The following is a 20,441-nucleotide window of genomic DNA, read 5'->3' as shown; positions in this document are numbered from 1 at the left end:
TTAATCATTTCTTTCAGCTGAACAAGTTCTATATAATGCAAAACATGACACTCAAACTTTTGTGTTCATCCCAATACAGCAATGGACAGGTAAGGTAATCTTTAATTTATGCAGGCACTGTGAAATTAACGGAACAGCAGAAAATAATAAATCAAAACAAGAATAATGAAGAGATAAAACAGTTGGAGTGAAACACAAATTAGAAATCTATTGATTTTGAGCACAACGTTTAAAACTGTCACTTTAAAACTGTTGAAAATGAACAAAATGTAATCCTGTAATTAAACACCACACATACTAAGTATGATACTTAATAATTAATTATAATCTTACGGTTGTAATATTACATTTAAAAAGGAAAAAAAACACCAAAACGTTTAATGATTGACATACACAGTCAAATTCAGACTTATGCCTTCACTGTTGTAGCAACGCCGAACAGTCCAGCTCTGTCCGACGGCTTGCAACGCCTGCCTTACTACGCATGAACAGTCCGCTGTGATTACGGCAAGGGAGAGGGGACACGCCATGCGTCCTCGAATATTTTTTTTGTTTAGTCGGCTGTACACTGAAAAGTGGCGAGAAAACCCGGGAGAGGATACAACGTACTCAGTCTAAATGAAAACACTTGTGTGTGGAAACCTTCCGTAAAGGAAACGCTCCCCAGGTATGTACTTCATGTCACTAGCGTGTGCAGTTTGCGAAATTTAGTGGCATTTTTTTTTGTAGTTGTGTGAAATGACATGAGTTGGTTTTCCGGGGAGTTAATCAGCGGCATGGCTAACCTCCGGCTAGCCGCTAGCCCGGGCTAGCTGCACCGACTGTACCCGAAAGACGGGGACCACCTCATGCCATTCACCTCTTGTAACACGCTTGCAACTCAAGAGATGTTTTCATGGTATCCGACAAAGGAGCCGTCGGTGGCCGTGTTTAATCGAAACCCCGAAAAGCCCTCTTTTTGGTCACAAAACAGACGCATTATTGCGCCAATATGTCTCAAATCAACAACGCGCAATTTGCGATGTTATCCAGTTGGAGGAATGCGCGCAGCTGAACACTGAGACCAGCAGCCACTGACAGATGTCGCAATCCTTTTGTCATGGAAATGCTGCCCATGACAAACAGGGGAGACAAATGACGGACACACGGCTTTCCTACTTTATCAACACGCCGGTCTCCTATGTGTATTATACAAGTATTCGAGGTGTTGGCCGGCGACCGGTTTAAGCCAGAATTATTATGGCTGACTTAATTGGCTTACAGTGACAACTGAGAGACTGTTAGCAAGCGAGCATCACCATCAACTAAGCTGTCATATTTTATTTATAATATTGACACATTGAACGGACCAGACGATTAACTATTCACATTGTGGAAACTCCTCATTTGTTACCGCCTCTTAATCACTGCTGCTGCTGCTGCTGCTGCAGGGCGTTATCTTCACACCCCGACTTAATTATTTGTTGTCAACTGTGCGATTGTCGTGTTTTTGTTGCGTTCTACTGCTCTTAGGTATTTGGTTTGTCTTTTTTTCCAGCGCGCTGAATGCAAATAATGCAGTCAGGACGGTAACAAGGCAGACAATGCGTTGCTCAGTTAAAGATAACCAAGCTTATGCAGAACTTTGTAACTTATGCACTTCGTTTTAATATCGCGGCTTGTTATTAAAAATTGAAAACAAAGGGTTGGGTCAACATTTAGTAGTGGCACTATTAGAAAGATACTCTTTCAGTAGTGTTTTTTTTTTTTTTTTTTTTTTTTTTTTTTTGTTAATAAAAATTAAACCATAATGAAAATATGTTAATAAATAAAATACAAATAATATTGAGTTGTCCTAAATAGTATATGTTATTCTATAGTTATAGTTGATGAGATGGTTTTGGTTTCCTTGCAGTCCACACAGTAGAAGCAGTTGAACTGACACATCTTTAAATTGTTTGTTGGTCTGAATGTGTCCTCACTCTGGGGTGTTTCCAACCCATTACACACAACGCAGACTTCCGCTGTCGTACTTGAGTGGGATGTAACATGTTAAAATAGGCCCGAGTCATGACAAACACGCAGTGTTTACGTAATGTATTGGAGAAAAAAACAAAAAAAACAACAGGTTTTCTCTCTTTTTTTTTTCTGAATGTGTTCAGAAAGTGCATGCGAGACTGACAGCATTATGAAAGGATTATCGTTATTCAAGAAACTAAACACAAAACAGGCCGTGTCATGTCCCTGCGTGCAGAGTTCTAAAGAAGAAGGCAGCCAGCAGTCACAGGCAAACCGGTCAGAACTGCTCTCCTTTAATAATTCAATTACAAACTGGAAAAAAGGAGATCCAGCTGTGTCCACCTCCAGTTTTTTTTCTCTCTCGGGAGAATGGCGGCGTCAGTCGTGGTTGACTTTGCACTGGTGGAGCGGATTCTTGGCCGGTTATTGTTTTACACCTCCTTCATTTAGACAGTCGCCATGTTGTTGTTAAAGGATAACATCTGTGTTTAAAAAAATCACTGACGTGCACATTCACTGTAGAAAGATTATTTAACAGTCAAATTGAGTAGACACAAACTTCATGTTCAGCAAAAAGAATGACGAGGAGCTACTATGTAATACTCCTAAAGCCTCTACCTGTTGATTGTAGTGCATGTGACTGGATTTAAGACCAATCTTCTTTAATCCTCTGTTCCCTAATGTGTAACATTTATACAGTGATGGTGTAAGATCAAATCATCAAACTACACAGTGTTACGATTGCATTTGATCCTGTGAGATCTGGTAGAAAACATCTGTGGCTCAGGGAACAACAGTGGAGTGAATTATATTCTGTATTTTTTTTTTTTTTATCACGTAAATACTTACGTTTTGTACTAACATACAGTGTTCTTTTTTTTGTCTTTTTTCACCAAAAATTTGACTTTTTTTTTTTTTAAAACACATGAGCTAATTGAAGTTTTTGTTGTCCTTATTTCCCTCCTTCCCCCTTCTCCCTCATTGTTCCTTTATGACCGTCGATGGGCGCTGGAGTAGACTGACATAATAAAATCCAAAAGGCACCTTGGCAGAGATCAGAGTTTTCATGAGAAACAACAGAGAAGCAGACGAGTTAAATGTTTAGTCATATTCTTCTCCAGAGCTGCGGCCCTGCTTTTCCATATCAGGACCGGATTTGTACAAGCAGCACAAACACCACGTCAGTAAAGCTAAACACAAACAGGACCAAACAGAACCTTAAAGAGCAGTAGATCCTCAGAGGATCTTTCAATTGCAACTGTTTCACATCAGTTCAGACCTCCAGTCATATTTTAAAACATTATATGTGTGGTTGCAGCCAACCACTTTGCTTCAATGGAGATGTGCAGCATCAAGAGAACAAATCCTAGAGTCGGCCCCCACCCCAGCACCACCTAGGAGGCGGCCAGTCACTCCTCGACCACTCGTCCTTCACCTTCCCTCTCCGCTTCTCGCTCTCGGCTCTCTCGCCCCCCCCTCCCCCCGTCCACCCTCCTCTCTCTCCAAGTGAGCCGCCATGGCGTCGGTGCGCTTCACGGTGACGCCCACCAAGGCGGAGGACCTCCCGGGACTGTCGGAAACGTCGCCCGACATCAGCTCCCGCTCCGGCGCCCGGGTGTGCTTCGGTTCCAAAGAGAGCATCAACCGAAGCGACCCGCTCACCGAGGCATCGGCCGGCACCGCAGCAGGAGCGGGTGGCACACCGGACCACAGCAGCATGGAGCAAGGTGCTCACACGCATTTAAATAGGCATGACAATAAGAATACATCCCACTTCTGTTCCAGTTTAATTTATACATATGGGGCGTAGCAGCCGCTCCTCTGTTGTGACGCCTGAACCCAGACACACGACTGAATGGCAATTTGAACAATGGATTTTCATATGTCAAAAAACTCAAGGTTTTTCCAGATTTAGACATTTTGTTTCTCACAAAGACTTAATTCAGTCTTAATTAAGCCAAATCGAATGGAATCAGACTCGTGTATATGAATTATTTATTTTCATCCATCTGTGCACGTATAAGTGCATTCCAATCAAGAGGAAGCCTGTCACTTTAGATCAGGGGTGTCAATCATGCGGCCCGGGGCCCAGATCAGGCCCGTGAACGTGTTATTTCCGGCCCGCAAGATGATTTTGGAATTTAAAATTGAAGGAACTGCTGCTCTGCTGTCCACTGGATGTTGCAATAGCATTTTCTTTTATGCAAACCAGGGCTGAGCAAGTGGTGCCCAAGTAGAGCCACTCTGAAGCTTCATTGTCTTCCGGCCTAACTTATTACATCTACTGATTGCCACTCTCATTGGCCCAAATTGTCTCTGTCAAAAAAGAGAAACGTGCATGCAGAGTGCAGAGTGTTCCGAGAACACGACCAAAAGAAAACAATGTGAAGTTGTCGTTATTTGAAGTTCTCATCATACCAAGATTTTAACGGTCCGGCCCGCTTAGAAATAGATGTTCCTCTATCGGCCCGTGAACTAAAACGAGTTTGACACCTCTGCTTTAGATGGTTTCCCTCCATTCCCCTGGGTAACTCCCTCCTCTCTCAAGCAAAAGCTGCTGTAAACTTACCGCTTGCCAACAAAAGGCTTATTTTAAATTGATCATTAATTCCATGAGCACAGCTGCAAGTATATATAGGGATGATACTGTAGGTCTCATTCCCCTGTCCGCTCTCATCGGCCCATACGCATTGTTGACGGGCTGAATTCTCAGCCGCGCCTACCCAGGTGAGACGGGATTTGAAACGAACTCCCAGCTAAGACGGCCAGTGCCGTGACCGCACCGCCGTTGCGTGGAGAGACTCTACAGAGATGTCGTCGTTCCACATGTGTTGCAAGAATAGCCAAGTTGTTTCACAGGATCAACAAGGTCATTATAGCTGTGAAGAGATGTAACTGAATTAGCCACGCTGATCCACTCAAGCACTTGCACACTGGTGTGGATGCCCTGCGCTGTTTAATAAGCTTCCATAAATAGAAATGGAGCCCAGTAATCCGATTGGGTTTGGACCAGTTGCGGTGTAGACAGGAGATGGAGGGAGACGGGCGGAGACACCTCTGCACTGCACTGCACTGCGCTGCACTGCGCTGCGCTGCAGTCAGTCAGTCACTCACCTGAAGGAGAGAGCGTGTGAGAAGTGGTGTCCTGCCAAGAGAACCCGGTGCTGACCGAGTGCGATCGCGATGGGTAGAAAGCAAAAAGAGAAAAGATGGATTGTTTCTGTATTAATAGCCAATCAGTAGCGCTCGACGGTTATTGATCATGTATGGCTTTTAACTTCAGCCTTCAAAATAAAAAAAACAGGCTCAGTACTTTTTTTTTCCACAAACATTAGATAGGTTTGATTGATTGATTGATTGATTGATAGATGCAATGTTCTAAACTATAGTATATATATATCTATCTATATATATATATTGTGTGTGTGTGTGTGTGTGTGTGTGTGATACAGTTGTGCAATGGTCAGTTTGTACACACATGAAGAGAGAGAGATGTCAGATGTCAGATGCACTCTGATGATGTGTTTGCGGTTTGAAAACTTGTCGTGTTGTGTGTTGAGCGCACGTGCACGAACACACCTGGGGTCCATCAGCTTCCCACCTCATGGCTTTCTCACAGTCGCCGGGAAAAAAAAAGAAGACAGGGCTTAATGTGCTGATGTGTTGATCCTCTGGGGAAACACCCTGACAAAAATAAACAGCTGTGTTCCCACGTGTGTGCCAAGCTGGGGAGGCAGCGCAGGAACTGTGTCTCTGTATTCAGATGAGCTGCTTTTCAGGTTGTTTTTTTTTTCGAGCTTTTTGAATATTTTTCATGACCACAGCGAGTGAACTTCCAGCTCAGTGGTGTTCCTCCGGCTCCTGCTGCGCGGTGGGAAAGTCTCTTATCAGCCACGAGTTGAGGCGCAGCAGGGTTGGACACTGGGAGTGGAACAAGTTGTGCGGTGTCTGTTGTCCTGGTTGTGTGATTCTCGACTGTCCTGACCAACAGGTTAGGCTTTGAACATGCTGTGCTCCACTGCGCCACACAAGAGCGGTCGCTGCTGCTGCTGTCTGCTGCTGTCTGCTGCTGCTGTCTGTGTTTGTTGCAGTGGGAATGTGCGTGTAAAAGAATGAAGGTTTTTGGAAATGGTTTGACCGTGGTGTATCTTCAACCAGTGAGCAGAAGTCTCTCCTCCCTGCTGTCTGCATTCCCAAAGGAGGACAAACTGTCGTGGAAACTTTTTTACTTAATCCCAATTACTGTCTTTAAGTATTTGCCAGAAGATTTTTTTTTTATTGTGTCTCAAAAGGTTTGACTGCATCGGAGACGTACAAACAAACACACTTTTGGTTGTTTATTGGCAATAACACAAAATAAGAAAACTAAACTCTTGTAGTTCTTCTTCTCTTTTGCTCTGGATTGTGTTCCAAACGGACACAAGCGTCCAGTTCTGAGCTGAACTGAGCAGTGCAGGTGAAGCACGTGAGGTAAATGTCGGTGTCTGCACAAACAATAAACTGCACTTGGAGTCTTTCGACTGAGTCTTCGCGCGACGCAGTGTAACACGAATGCACGAGGCGTCCAAAAACCGTTCCGTACACTGCATACAAAGTGTTGTATCAGCCTGTGTAACTTTGCAACTTGCAAGTGCGACTTTGTTAGTCTCAACTCCTCGATATCCCGTGTAGTTAGTTTCACACTCGCAGTCTCTGGCCAGAAGATCTGGAAGCAGGATGGGAAGTTGCCACCCACAGGCCAAATGTTGGTCTTTTTCTGTGTTTGTTCCCTGCTGACAACTCTGTGTGTGTGTGTGTGTGTGTGTGTGTGTGTGTGTGTGTGTGTGTGTGTGTGTGTGTGTGTGTGTGTGTGTGTGTGTGTGTGTGTGTGTGTGTGTGTGTGTGTGTGTGTGTGTGTGTGTCCACCAGAATTGTGAAGGCGATTTCAGGATATTCCTGTTAGTTTAAAAATACACCAACATTCTTGTCATATTGGCGGCAGCATCAGAGTAGCTGGAGTTACCTCACTTTAATGTCAGTAATCTTAAATTAGCATTACCTCGAATTAACTTCCATGAGACAGGATTACCTACAGCCAAAGCAAATGTTACATATATATTATGTGCGTCTACATTTTATTGTCGTAGGCCAAAGTGTGTGATCACAGCAGCAGTGGAATCAGGTGGGATCTCTGTGCTTTTCCTGGAAACTCGGGAAGAGAATTGTAATGGAAGTCAATGGAGCAAGTAACGAAACCTTTGTTCCTCTCTGAATTCACGGTTTATCCAGACAACAAGATGCAGATGCTTTTCTTTGCGTGTTTGCACAATGAGCGGTCAGGTTATGTCAGGTCAGATGTCATTTCCAATAAATGTAACGGGTGCACACAGTAGCAGCAGCTGCCTGCAGTGGCGCGACCGTGGCGTCGCGGGAGGGAAGTGATGTTTGCTGACTCAGGTGCTGCTGAGGCAGCCGCCTGTGCTGACTGAGGTGGAAATGGAACCTGGCCCATGGTGGCCGTTGCGTCCATGTCTGCGTGCGATTGTGTGCTTTCCAGCACGAAGGTCGACTCTGAATCTGTTGGTGAAGATGATAACTCGTTATGAGGCTCTTCATCTCTCCGTCAGTGTTTTGTTTTTTTCCCCTGGATGGCAGAAACCAGTTTGACAGCTGTGTCTCGGCATGCCGAACATTTTCACTTTTTAATAACGTTTCTCGCTGAAACTGTGACTGAATGGGGAACGTTTGAATTTTTTTTTTAAATTCAGAACGTCATCCTGTTCATTTTAAATGGGGAACGTTTCTTAAAAAATGCTGAATATCATAGGAAGTCTGATTTTTGGTTGTAATTCACAGCCAAAGAACATAGATGAACAATTGGTTTGAATGCTTTCATCACACACACACACACACACACACACACACACACACACACACACACACAGTACAAAAAAATAACCATGCAGTTAAACAGTAGTGGCCCTCTTGTGGCAGTAACTGGGAAATTCCTTACAAGATATTTTGACACTGCCTCTCGGTGTGCTGCCAGCATGCTTGCAGTCTTTGCTTCCAGTTGGCTGGTTTTAGCTTCACGTCCTTCACATCAGCTTTCCTTTGTAACTGTTGGTTTCAGTGAGCTGACAGCGGCAGCAGAAAGCTGTGATAATGCTACATTTGGGTCATGTCAACCGTAGTTTGGATAGCAGCAGTGTAAGTAGCCCATTCATGTCATATTAGCTTCAGCGCCACCTAGCTCTACTCATTGTGAGTTGCCTCCATGAATGTATTACAAGAACTGGATGCTGGAGTGGGAATATGCTGGCGTTCGGTTTTTCCCCACTGGCCACTTGAGGTACTGCAGCCAGGAAAAAAATCCCATGAGCCCAAAAAGCCTTTTCCCATAGACCGCAATACAGAAATAGGTGACAAAATAACTGAAATGCCTTCAGGAAAAAAAGAACATACAAGAATTAGTTGTGACTTGCCTGTCCCTTCTTCTGACTCTCCTTAATTCTAACCTCCTACTTTTTATCCAGGTGATGGAAATTCAAAGATTTCCAGCGTGTACATCAACAACACTCATGGGATGGATGACGATGACTTCTATGACCGGAACTTGGCCTTATTTGAGGTTTGAAATTCAAACTCTTGCCTTATTTGAACATGACTGTGCATCACGAGCCATTTTCACACAAGAACCCGTCCGGCTCTAAGAGCCCAAGCAGAGCCGCACCAGTAACCTGCCCGCGCCGTTCACATAGAATCCAGCAAAGGCAACTGGTGACTTCAGAGTTTTTTGCTGATTGGCATGTTGAACCTGTGAGGTTGTTTGTGCCAGACACTTCATTATTAAGTGTTATTGATAGTTACATTATTAAGATCCACACGGCACGGGGATCATTTGCAAGCAGACTCTACCACCACCACTCTGCTAAAGCGGCACTCCGGTCGGCCTCGAGGCTCGCATTGTGTACGCTGTTATTACCATTATATTACCGGAATAAAGTGGGTTGATTTTACGAGAGCAAAGTTATTGCTAAGCAGCCGCAGTGTTGTGTTGCTCACACAAATCAGCGGGGAGCCTAAACAGAATGCACATCTAAACAGACACAGAGAAAAGAAAGACAGAAACTCTTCAGACCAACTGCCTTCTTTCTTCCAAAGTTACACAACCAGTCAAAGGTTTAGACACATCCTTCTGATTGAATGGTTTTTCTTTGACTATTTGCGTTGTAGGTTGTCACTCAAGGCAACAAAACTATGAATGAACACATATGGAATATGTATTAAACAAACAAGTATGAAATCACTCAAACAAGTTTTATATTTTAGATGATCTAGAATAGCCACCCTTCATATAAAATATATATAGCATAGCATATTTAGGTGTTTAATACTTTTGCCACATTAATCCGCATATCTTGGTCAAATATTGTCTGTGATGTCTTGAGTGTGTATCTACAATGTAGAAAGAAGAAACGGGTGTTTCGACTGGTAGTGTACATGAAAGCAACCCTGTTCCACATGTTGCTGTTTAAACACGACATTCAAGGTTTCTGTCAGTCTTTTTTTCAAAAAAAGAAAAAAGAAAAATGGATTCTGTTGGATTCCTCTTTGCTCGTGGTTCTGATTTTTCTCTCTTGACTATTCTGTTCCTGTCTATGAGAACTAGATTACTGTCCAAATTTCTTGAGAAAAATTTCAGGTCGTCAGCGCCTCTTTAGTCATTTGCATTTTCTGTCTCTTCTCCCTTCTTTTCTCTTTCACACCACAGGAGGAGATGGACACTCGGCCCAAGGTGTCGTCTCTCCTCAATCGCCTGGCCAACTACACCAACCTGACGCAGGGGGCCAAAGAACACGAGGAAGCTGAGAGCATCGGCGAGAAGAAGAAAGCGAGCAAGGTATTGCACATAAAGTCCAAATTTCAAGTTAATAGCTGGAGGACTGCTGGACAAACAGACTTTTTATTGAACTGGGTCATAAAACAATTCAGGTACATTTTGAAATGTTTTATAACTGCTTGCAGTATTGTTGTTGTTGTTGTTATTATTAATAATTATAATTATTTTATTATTACTATTATATAATAATAATAATAATAATAATAATAATAATAATAATAATAATAACAATAACAATAACAACACATTTTATTTATAGAGTGATTTTCGAAGAAACTCTACAAAAAAAGAAAAGGTTACAAAGGTTAAAACACATCCGAATAAAATTTGCAGTTGAACTACTTCAAATATACCAACAAATAAATCAAGAATGTGGAGTAAAACAAGAGAAAACAGGGAAGTGAGTATCAAGTGTCGTTAATAAGAAACGTAAAAACAGTAATCAAAGGTTAAAAGCAGTACGGAAGAGATGTGTTTTGACTGGTGATTTGAATGATGGCAGATGCATCGTTCTCACATCTTCTCTTGTGTCTCCGCTCAGTCTCCGCAGATGGGAACCTTTATGGGCGTCTACCTTCCTTGCCTGCAGAACATCTTTGGTGTCATCCTCTTCCTGCGGTTGACCTGGGTGGTGGGAAGTGCGGGGGTGCTGCAGGCCCTCTGCATTGTCTTTGTGTGTTGCTGCTGCGTAAGTATTTGCCCGCTCACGTTGTCACAGGATAAAAAAAAAAAGCCACAGGATACTGCAGGAATAAGAACCACTCCAAATGTACTAAAGGCACTCTGTCTCTTTGTAGACAATGCTGACGGCAATATCAATGAGTGCAATCGCCACAAATGGAGTTGTGCCAGGTAGTCCTCTTTACGTTACTTCCCTTATATCGTCTCTACACCTGTCTGTGAAAGTGCTCTGCCCGAGGGACGCCGCCTCGAGCTTTTTTGGAACATCCCTGAACAGCTTTTTAGTCAATCACTTGGTGTTTCCCTGTGTGTGTTTATTCACGGTTGCTTCCCAACACTATGTCGTAATATTGTACCTCCCCTCTGTGTTTGTTGATTTAGCAAATTGGTTGCTAGTTCGTATCCCACAGTGAACATTTCTTCTTAACTTGTCATAGCGTGTCATAGCGTGTTAAACGCACGTTCAAGAGAGGCCCGACTGTTTCATTAATGCTGAACACAGTGTGTCAGGCAGTGGGGATGATGGTAGCTGATGCTGGTGAGGTTTCCCTCGTTTTTGTTTTTTGTTTACCTCACCCAAAATAAGAGCCAACACGTAGTTGGAAGTTATACTACAGACTATGTGTATATATACTATTTTTAAGATACCTTCTGTGTATAGAATGTATACAGCACATGATGAAAGTTTTAAAATTTTACCAAATCCCAATTATTGACGTTAAATATTTGATTTTTTTTGTGTGTATTTCAAAGGGTTTTGCTGCATCAGAGACACGCAGACAAATGACGTCTTCTTTTTGTTCGTTTATTGTTAACAAGACAAATAAGAAAACCACAATCTTCTCGTTCTTTTCGTACCCTTGGACTCTGGATGAGTTCAAGGGACAAAGGCATCTTGCCGAAGCATCTGTTTCTGAGCTGGGCAGAAAAGTGCAGCAGGTGCTGCATGTAGATAGATAGATAGATAGATAGATGTACTTTATTGATACCAAATAGGGAATCTACACTGTTGCAGCACTAAAAAACACTACAGAAAATAAACTATACAGCAGTTACAAAAACAGTCCAATCAATATAGAATAGAATAGAATAGTTTGATTGTCATTATGTCAGGTAAACACAACGAAATTAGTGAGGCTTCTCCGTGTGTCTCTGTCCAACAAACAACCAAAGCAGATGTGCAAAGACAGTCAAATTGTGCAGAGGCAGCGATAAGCCGGGTTTTCTCAACCATGCCTGCAGTGTTTGCCATGTGGCTTCATGTTGGTGACTGCACTAAAATAAACGGCACTTGGAGACTTTAGACTGATTCGTAGCACATTGCAGTACATCAGAAATATGTGAGGTGTCCAAAAACCTTTTTCTTCCGCCGTGTGATTGAGCCTAGGGGCAGCCTGCATGGTGCTGTGGGAGCTCTAAATGCAGGGCTGTCTGTTGACTCTCTTCCTCTTTATCCCCCAATCTTAGAAAGAGATGATCTCGGCTGAAGCTTCAGGCTGTTCTCCTCTTGGGTCTTATTGTCTAATCTCTGCGATAGTTCTGTTTCTCTACCTTCTTACTACTCCTTCTTCATTTGAAAGAAGACTTTCTATTATAGATGTGTCACATGGGTAACCCGGTCAAAGTCTGTTGACGATATGTCTGCTTGTGTGAAAGGGGAAGAGTTGAAAAAAAAGGGAAGCAGAATGTGGAAGGTGCACTATGACATACATTGGTTTTCAGCAGTGATCCAACCTTGAAATGTATATATATATATATATATGTATATATGTATATATATGTATATATATATATGTATATATATGTATATATATATATATATATATATATATATATATATATATATGTGTGTGTGTGTGTGTATATGTATGTATATATGTATATATGTATATATGTATACATATATATATATATGTGTATATATATATATATACATATATACATATATACATATATATCTTTTAATTGGATTTCAAACAAGGCTGTGCAGTTGTTGGGATTTCAGTGTCAATTCTGATTCTGGCCACCCACGACCATGGAAATTCACAAACGATGAACAAAGTAAAACTATGATTATGCCCCAACATGAGGTGCTGGCAAGTGGCGTGTTTGTGTGTGCCGTGGAAGCGGCGGCGCTGTGTGTTTGATCTGTGCCTCTCTGTATCAACCCACCATGCTGCACATTGACCTAGCTGCACTGCACCCTGCTGCAATTCGAAAATCCACACATGATTGCAGGTAATAATGCAATGCAGAATACATAAACAGAGCCTGAAACCCCCAAAAGGAAGAACTTCTGCTCCTGTAGGAGAAGAATTGGCCTGCTGACTAGTATTTGTTTTTGGAGATATATTGCTTCTTTTACCACGTGGACATGCGTTATTTCTAGTTAAATATGAAATGGTTGTGGATAAAGTTACTGAAAATAAACTAAATGCGTTTTTGTTTTGTTTTTAATTTTGGTTTTAATTACATTAGAAACCCAAATCAAACTAAGATTGAAAAGCATCCTTGTGACCTTTCCCATCATAAAAAAAAAAGACCTGCGAAGTTGTTGTTTTTTTGTAATGTCAGTATAGTAATTAAGCACAGTGCAGACTACACAATTTGGAGTTTGTTGCGTTGAGGACAAGAAAGCAAAAACTTGTACTAATTTTGCGTTTTAATTATTTATCAAGTGTTTTAGCCAAAAACATCACCCAAGCCTGTTAAAATTGACTCAGAGCAATTGAAAATGACTAAATGTTCTGTTTGATTAATGCTTGAATAAGTGACTGAATAGTATGTATGGTGTTACAGAGTGGTGTTTATGATATATTCAATGGTATTTTATATTTTTCAGTAACATAGCAGTTGGAGTATATTTCATGTTTGTGGATAAAAGGACTGAGCCTGTTTGTCCATACATGATCAATGGCTTGTTAAGTGCCACTGATTGACTATTAATAGTTTAGCTGTCATTGCAACATAAATACAATCCATTGGCTGTTGGCAGTACCAGTCCCTGTGTCTCTCTCCCCCCACTGATTTAAAAACAAATAGATTTTTGTTGAGAGGACCTATTGTCTTCTCGACCAGATGACAGTCATGTTGCATATTAGATTCTTCACTTGACACATTGTTTCTGTTTGTCTCCCAGCTGCAGTCGTGTTCAACACGTTTTTCTAATGAATTTCATCTTTTTGTCCCGTCTCTCCCTCCACTTTCCTCTTCTCGTCTGTCTGTACGCACATTAAAAAGGAATATAGCAATTTTTTTTTTCCTGCCATTGACTTAACCTCTCACTGTAGTACATCTAGAGGAATATCCCAAATATGGAATTTGTGGAATATTTGGCAAGTGACATTTTGATAATGGAATGTAGCAACAAAAAAAAAACTGGATTTAAAAAAAATAATAATAATTCAACATCCTGTTTACATTTCATCCCATAATATCTTTCCCATGTTATCTTTTCTTCTCTCAGAATCGCTCGCCGCGTGTATTGACACTGCTGTGTTGTAAAAATGTAGTTCACATTGTTTGGCTTCAAGACCTCCACAGAAAATAGGTTTGATTTCTACAGAATTAGTAACCGTGTGCTAAATCACGAGCACCACACGTGGATTCTTTTTTATGACTGGGTGGAGTTACCTAAGCCAAACAATGAATTCACCGACTATTCATTAACATTAGTTAATAATAATAATAATAATAATAATAATAATAATAATAATAATAATAGTTTGTTTGTTTTTTACTGGCAGTTATTATCCCCCCATGTTCTCTGTATAACATCTGGTTCAAATTATTATCAGAAACTGTTCAGTTGAAACTCACTTGTTTGCGACGTCAACATTTATTAACACATCTGTTGTTTTTTGTGTGGTTGAATTCATAAACATTTGAACGCTTCATACATATTATATGTCAACCTTTATTTCAGTTTCAAATTGAAAGTAATGTTTTGTTGTCGTCTTTGTCCTATAATTTATAATAAGTACTGATAATAACGCTCAATTCCCAAAAAGACAATGAACAAAAATCCAATCTTTTGTCGCTGATGTGTTGAAACGCCTCACAGTGAGGCGAGTGTTTAATAGTTCATTTCAGTGTGGACTTTAATCTTTGGGGTGGCCAGAAGATGGTCTGATGTCCACCCGGGCCGAGTTGAGCCTTAGTTTGTAGCTTTCGAGTTTCAAGTGAGATTGAAAAACAGTTGAAGATACAATTTGACATAGAATGTGCTTTGTCTTCTTATTCCAGTTTGTCCTGTAGAATGTTATGCTTATTTCTTCAAGCATAGAAGGACTTTTCTCATCATCTCTCTTCTCTCTCTCTCTCTCTCTCTCTCTCTCTCTCTCTCTCTCTCTGTCTCTCTCTCTCTCAATCTCCTTACATCACAATGTGACTAACACCCATTACAACCTGTCTTTTATTTTACCTTTATTTCTCTCTTCTCTATGTGTTAAATTTTCCCATTTCTGTTTCTCCATCACTCATCATGCCTCTTCCCCCGTCCCTCCTCATGTCCACGTCTTCCAACCCTGATAAACCCTGCCTGCCACGCCCTCTGTGCCCCTCTCTTCCTTCCCTTCAGCTGGAGGATCCTACTTCATGATCAGTCGCTCTCTGGGTCCAGAGTTTGGGGGCGCAGTGGGCCTGTGTTTCTACCTTGGCACCACCTTCGCAGGAGCCATGTACATCTTGGGTGCTATTGAGATCTTTCTGGTTTGTTTTGTCTTTATTATTATTATTTTATTATTATTATGTATTCAAAATATTAATTACAATTATATCCGATTAAAGGTTTAATTTGCCAAATGTTACATGTATAATGCTATAATATATGCAATATAATTGATAATAATCTTGATTTCTAATGTTGTCCTCACACTATAGTTAAATATGCTAGAATTACCACTGTTGTCCTACTGTGTTTTGAACTAATTGAACTGCACCACATCTTTTCACTCCTATTATAGAATGAGAACCTGGACCTGAAATAGTTTCTACTTGATATGTTTTTTTAGCAAGACAAAGAACTTTGACCCTAACGCTGGAAGCATGTTGCCTGATCCGATGCGTCCATACGATGATGGCTTCATGAGTTTTCCATTGTATTTAATTAAACTGTTTTTGAAAAAGAGACATTTTGTCTCATTATAAAGCCTTGACTGTGAGTAGCTGTTTGCACCTGTAGCATCTGAACTTGAATTAATTCAAGTGTTCCATTTGAGCGATCAAAAATATTCACGAAACCAAGATGGTTTTACCGTCCATCCATGCTGTGAACACAAGCAATTGGACTCATTGCATTCATGATAGATTTCGATTGGCTCTGAGTTTGCTTCCGTTTGTCTCTTCAGATGTATATCGTACCAAAGGCGGCCATTTTTGAATCAAAGCAACCCGAGGGCGAAGGCGCAGCTATGTTGAACAACATGCGCGTCTACAGCTCCATCTGTCTCCTCCTGATGTCCTTGCTGGTCTTTGTTGGTGTGAAGTACGTCAACAAACTGGCTTCCATCTTCCTGGCCTGTGTCATCGTTTCCATCGTCTCCATTTACATCGGAGCGCTCGTCTCTGCCTTCAAACCTCCTCATTTCCCGTGAGCCAAGAATTCTACGTTTTTACAAAGTCAGCGTTGGCAGTTGATTTGTTTGTTTGTTTTTTTTGAATGACCAATGAGCTTTTCAATTTGCAGCGTGTGCATACTGGGAAATAGGACCATCAGTGGCCATGTACTGGATGACAGCCTGTGTGTGAAGACGATCAACGTGCCGATGAAAGGACCCGAAGAAGGAGCAGACACCAACTTCACCATCGTCATGGGTAAAAAAAAATATGTCTACCTCCGACCAGCCTTTGATTAGATTACATTAGATAGATTAGACAGGTACTTTATTGATCTCCAGGAGAAACTCGTGTTTCTAGCAGCTTTACAATGGAGTTAGTGTCATGAAAGGCATGCAAAGAGCAAATCGATGGTATAAAGAGATAAAAGGACAGTATAAAAAAAATTCTAATAAAAAAAAAACCACACATATATATAGATATATATGTATAGACACATAGATACATATATACATATATTGCAGTTGTGCATAATAGTAGCTGCGTTTCCATGACAGTTTTTCACAAATAAAAGAGATATTTCTTAAAATTACGACAAAGTGCAGTTGCGATTTGCAGGTGTTTCCATTGAATGGTGTGAAGCACATAAGCCGTAATACTTGTAAAATATCGCGGGACGAGATTTTATGTGAATCGCATTTGCTTTCGATTGCTTACGTTTGTTTGCTGTCCAGAATGGTTGTTGTATTTTTCTCTTTGATTACTTGGAAAAAATATTCCGTCTCCTCCTCCGTCCAATCATAACGCAACATTTTCACTTGAAGTCAACTGGTCACGTGACCCCGTACGTCACGTCCGCTGACGTGTAAATGCGAAAAAAGTCTTTCCATGAGACTTTTGCGATCTACCTCTGTATGGATAAGTCTTGAAAAACCACCTCATGACAGCGTCAAAACCTTTGAGACATATTTTAGACGTTTTTCCAAGTTGAGCCGTTTCCATCACCAGTGTTTTATTGCCATATATTCAATTTTGCACAATTCTAGGGGTCATGGGAAACGCAGCCTTGACAGTCATAATGCATAGGTTGGCTTCTTCCCCTTTAGAAAACAGCACCATGAGCACGACCTTTGACCCCACCCTCGGTCCTCCACTGCTGAACACCACCAGCATTTGGAATCATTTCTGTGACACACCGCACCTCAACGCCTCCTGTGACAAATACTTCAACTCCAACAACTTCACCGAGATCAACGGCATACCCGGTCTGGCCAGTGGCATCATCACAGGTAACAGGTTGCAAGTCATTTGTTCACCGCGTGGCAGCAATGGAGCTCCTTTACAATCTCAACTGAACAAACAAAGTGTGTCAGCGTTGAGCGAGCCTGTCGCCTTCCTGTCCGCAGAGAACCTGTGGAGCCACTACCTCAGCAAAGGAGACGTTGTGGAGAAAGACCTCCTGTTGTCCTCCAATGAAGGCCACCCAGCATCAACTCAACATCAGTATGTTTTTGCTGACATCACCACCTCTTTCACACTGTTGGTGGGCATCTTCTTCCCCTCAGTCACAGGTACAATAAATGTTAAATTGGTTTAATCAGGTTCTGCTCAATGCATTCTCATATTGTGTGTTTTGTCTAACATTCATAACAAAATCGATGTGTTATTGTACAGTTACAAATTTGGCCGTGCTTTACTTTGATGCTTGATGATACTTTGATGCCTCTATATCAGGAATCATGGCTGGTTCCAACCGTTCGGGAGATCTGAAGGATGCCCAGCGTTCCATCCCTATTGGAACCATCCTCGCCATCCTCACCACCTCTGTTGTCTGTATCCTTGAGCGATGTGGCATGAGTCATTAATGGCTGAAAACGGAATCACGAAAAAAAAATTTGAGCTCCGCAACCCACTTTCGGACCACGACCCACCAGTTGAAAAACTCTGTTTTAAACGCTTTCGAATTTACTTGTGTTGTTATGTGTCAAATGCAGAATACGCTGACTTTTTATTGCTATTTTCCTGAGTGGCCTCGATTCAGATCTGAGCAGCGTTGTCTTGTTTGGATCCTGCATCGACGGGGTGGTCCTCAGAGACAAGTCAGTGTCTGAGTGTCTGGCCATGTGTACCTGTGTTCTGAGCAAAATGAGAGAAAGGAGGAGGAGATGAGAGGAGATAAGATTAGATGGTTTTGATAAGGAAATAGTTTCCCCTAACAGGTGTACACTGTATTGTATTGTCCTGCAGTGAACCAATAAAGGGACTTCAAAACCAACCAGGTGAGATGAGATGAGATGAGATGAGATTATTTGAGATGAGATGAGGTGAGATGAGTTGAGATGAGATGAGATGAGATTACTTGAGATGAGGTGAGATTACTTGAGATGAGATGAGATGAGATTACTTGAGATGAGATGAGATGAGTTGAGATGAGATGAGGTGAGATGAGATGCGATGCCCTCTTGTCTGACCAATTAAATATTCTTGACTCCTGCAGGTTTGGAGACTCTGTGAAGGGGAACCTGGTGGTGGGGACCCTGGCGTGGCCCACCCCTTGGGTCATTGTGATTGGCTCCTTCTTCTCCACGTGTGGCGCCGGACTGCAGTCGCTGACCGGCGCCCCTCGACTCCTGCAGGCCATTGCCAAAGACAACATCATCCCCTTTCTACGGGTCAGCAGCAGCAGCGAATCCAAAATTAAAAATGATGAGCTAGTTCTTGCTCTTAGGAAGACGGGAAACGTCTCATGGACCCAATCAAAACAGCTCTGCGACGCACTTTTGGGTTTGCGACCCACCGGTTGAGAAACGCTGGTTTCCATTTTCCAATCTGTTTTCTCTCACCAGGTGTTTGGCCACGGGAAGGCCAATGGCGAGCCAACCTGGGCGCTGCTGTTGACGGCCCTGATAGCTGAGCTCGGCATCCTCATCGCCTCGCTGGACCTGGTCGCTCCCATCCTCACAATGTAAGACACGGCTTTCGCCTTTCTGATGCAAAGTGATGCTGAGTGTTCGCCATGCAAAGTTGCCCCTGGTGATTTTTATATCTCGTTAAAACCACTTTATGTTTGTTCAGGTTCTTCCTGATGTGTTATCTTTTTGTGAACCTGGCCTGTGCCCTGCAGACCCTGCTGAGGACACCCAACTGGAGGCCGCGATTCTCCTATTACCACTGGTGAACACACACACACACACACACACACACACACGCAAACACCTGCACACACCAGCACATGCACACAATGACTCTAGCTGCGTTTCCATGACCCCTAAAATTGCGCGAAACCTGAATATGGCAATAAAAAACTGCTCATGGAAACGGCTAAACTTTGAAAAACCTCTCAAATGTCGCGAAAAGGTTTTGACGCTGTCATGAGGTGGTTTTTCAGAATGTATTCGTATAGAGGTACGTAACAAAAGTGTCATGGAAAGACTTTTTTTTTTGCATTTACACGTCAGCGGACGTGACGTACGGGGTCACGTGACCAGTTGACTTCAAGTGAAAATGGCCCATTATGATTGGACAGCCAGCAAACAAACATTAACTAACAAAAGCAAACGTAATTATGGTCAAATCTCATAATTTCTCTGACGAGAATTACGGCTTTTGCGCTTCACATCATTCATTCAATGGAAACACCTGCAAATTGCAATTGTACTTTGTCGAAATTTTAGAAATATTGCTTTTATTTAGCAAAAAACTGCAATGGAAACGCAGCAACAGGCACTCTAACCTGTGTGTGTGTGTGTGTGTGTGTGTGTGTGTGTGTGTGTGTGTGTGTGTGTGTGTGTGTGTGTGTGTGTGTGTGTGTGTGTGTGTGTGTGTGTGTGTGTGTGTCGTATGGACAGGACGTTGTCGTTTTTGGGAATGACCATTTGCTTGGCGCTGATGTTCATATCGTCTTGGTACTATGCGATCGTCGCCATGGTGATCGCCACAATGATATACAAGTACATAGAGTACCACGGGTAAGTTTCCATGGAGATGGTGTGTGTGTTTTCTGATGAGAATGATTTTTTGCTTTACGCATGCAAGTGTGTGACTGGAGGTCAGAGGACAGAACATGCAGTTTTTATTTTCGTGCAATCATTGTGTGTGTGTGTGTGTGTGTGTGTGTGTGTGTGTGTGTGTGTGTGTGTGTGTGTGTGTGTGTGTGTGTGTGTGTGTGTGTGTGTGTGTGTGTGTGTGTGTGTGTGTGTGTGTGTGTCAGAGCGGAGAAGGAATGGGGGGATGGAATCCGTGGTCTGTCTCTCAGTGCGGCCAGGTACGCCCTGCTGAGGCTGGAAGAGGGACCACCGCACACCAAGAACTGGAGGTAACCTTT

At 42.1% G+C, this 20,441-nt stretch overlaps 1 protein-coding gene across 4 annotated transcripts in view; it reads left to right on the top strand.

Annotated features, from left to right (window-relative positions):
• Positions 1-491: 491 nt before the first annotated feature.
• slc12a6 (solute carrier family 12 member 6) overlaps positions 492-20,441 on the top strand; it is a 29,753-nt gene continuing 9,803 nt past the window's right edge. The window contains exons 1-18 of one of the 4 annotated variants that reach the window (XM_076027962.1): positions 492-667; positions 3,016-3,725; positions 8,514-8,608; positions 9,752-9,880; positions 10,422-10,568; positions 10,678-10,732; positions 15,141-15,271; positions 15,910-16,151; positions 16,248-16,375; positions 17,224-17,406; positions 17,524-17,688; positions 17,852-17,950; positions 18,159-18,216; positions 18,615-18,789; positions 18,964-19,082; positions 19,193-19,291; positions 19,966-20,085; positions 20,328-20,432. In XM_076027962.1, coding sequence (XP_075884077.1) covers positions 3,515-3,725; positions 8,514-8,608; positions 9,752-9,880; positions 10,422-10,568; positions 10,678-10,732; positions 15,141-15,271; positions 15,910-16,151; positions 16,248-16,375; positions 17,224-17,406; positions 17,524-17,688; positions 17,852-17,950; positions 18,159-18,216; positions 18,615-18,789; positions 18,964-19,082; positions 19,193-19,291; positions 19,966-20,085; positions 20,328-20,432 — 2,261 coding nt within the window. In that variant the 5' untranslated portion in view covers positions 492-667; positions 3,016-3,514. Of the gene's footprint in view, positions 668-3,015; positions 3,726-8,054; positions 8,188-8,513; positions 8,609-9,751; positions 9,881-10,421; positions 10,569-10,677; positions 10,733-15,140; positions 15,272-15,909; positions 16,152-16,247; positions 16,376-17,223; positions 17,407-17,523; positions 17,689-17,851; positions 17,951-18,158; positions 18,217-18,614; positions 18,790-18,963; positions 19,083-19,192; positions 19,292-19,965; positions 20,086-20,327; positions 20,433-20,441 lie in introns of those variants that run through there. The other 3 variants (XM_076027963.1, XM_076027965.1, XM_076027966.1) reach the window with 3 other exon arrangements.

The sequence above is a fragment of the Nelusetta ayraudi genome, unplaced genomic scaffold, assembly GCF_046127955.1.
Source record: "Nelusetta ayraudi isolate G7.1 ecotype Tasmania unplaced genomic scaffold, CSIRO-AGI_Nayr_v1 ptg000022l, whole genome shotgun sequence".
In the NCBI taxonomy this organism is placed as follows: domain Eukaryota; kingdom Metazoa; phylum Chordata; class Actinopteri; order Tetraodontiformes; family Monacanthidae; genus Nelusetta; species Nelusetta ayraudi.
This window is presented reverse-complemented; position numbering and strand designations above follow the sequence as displayed.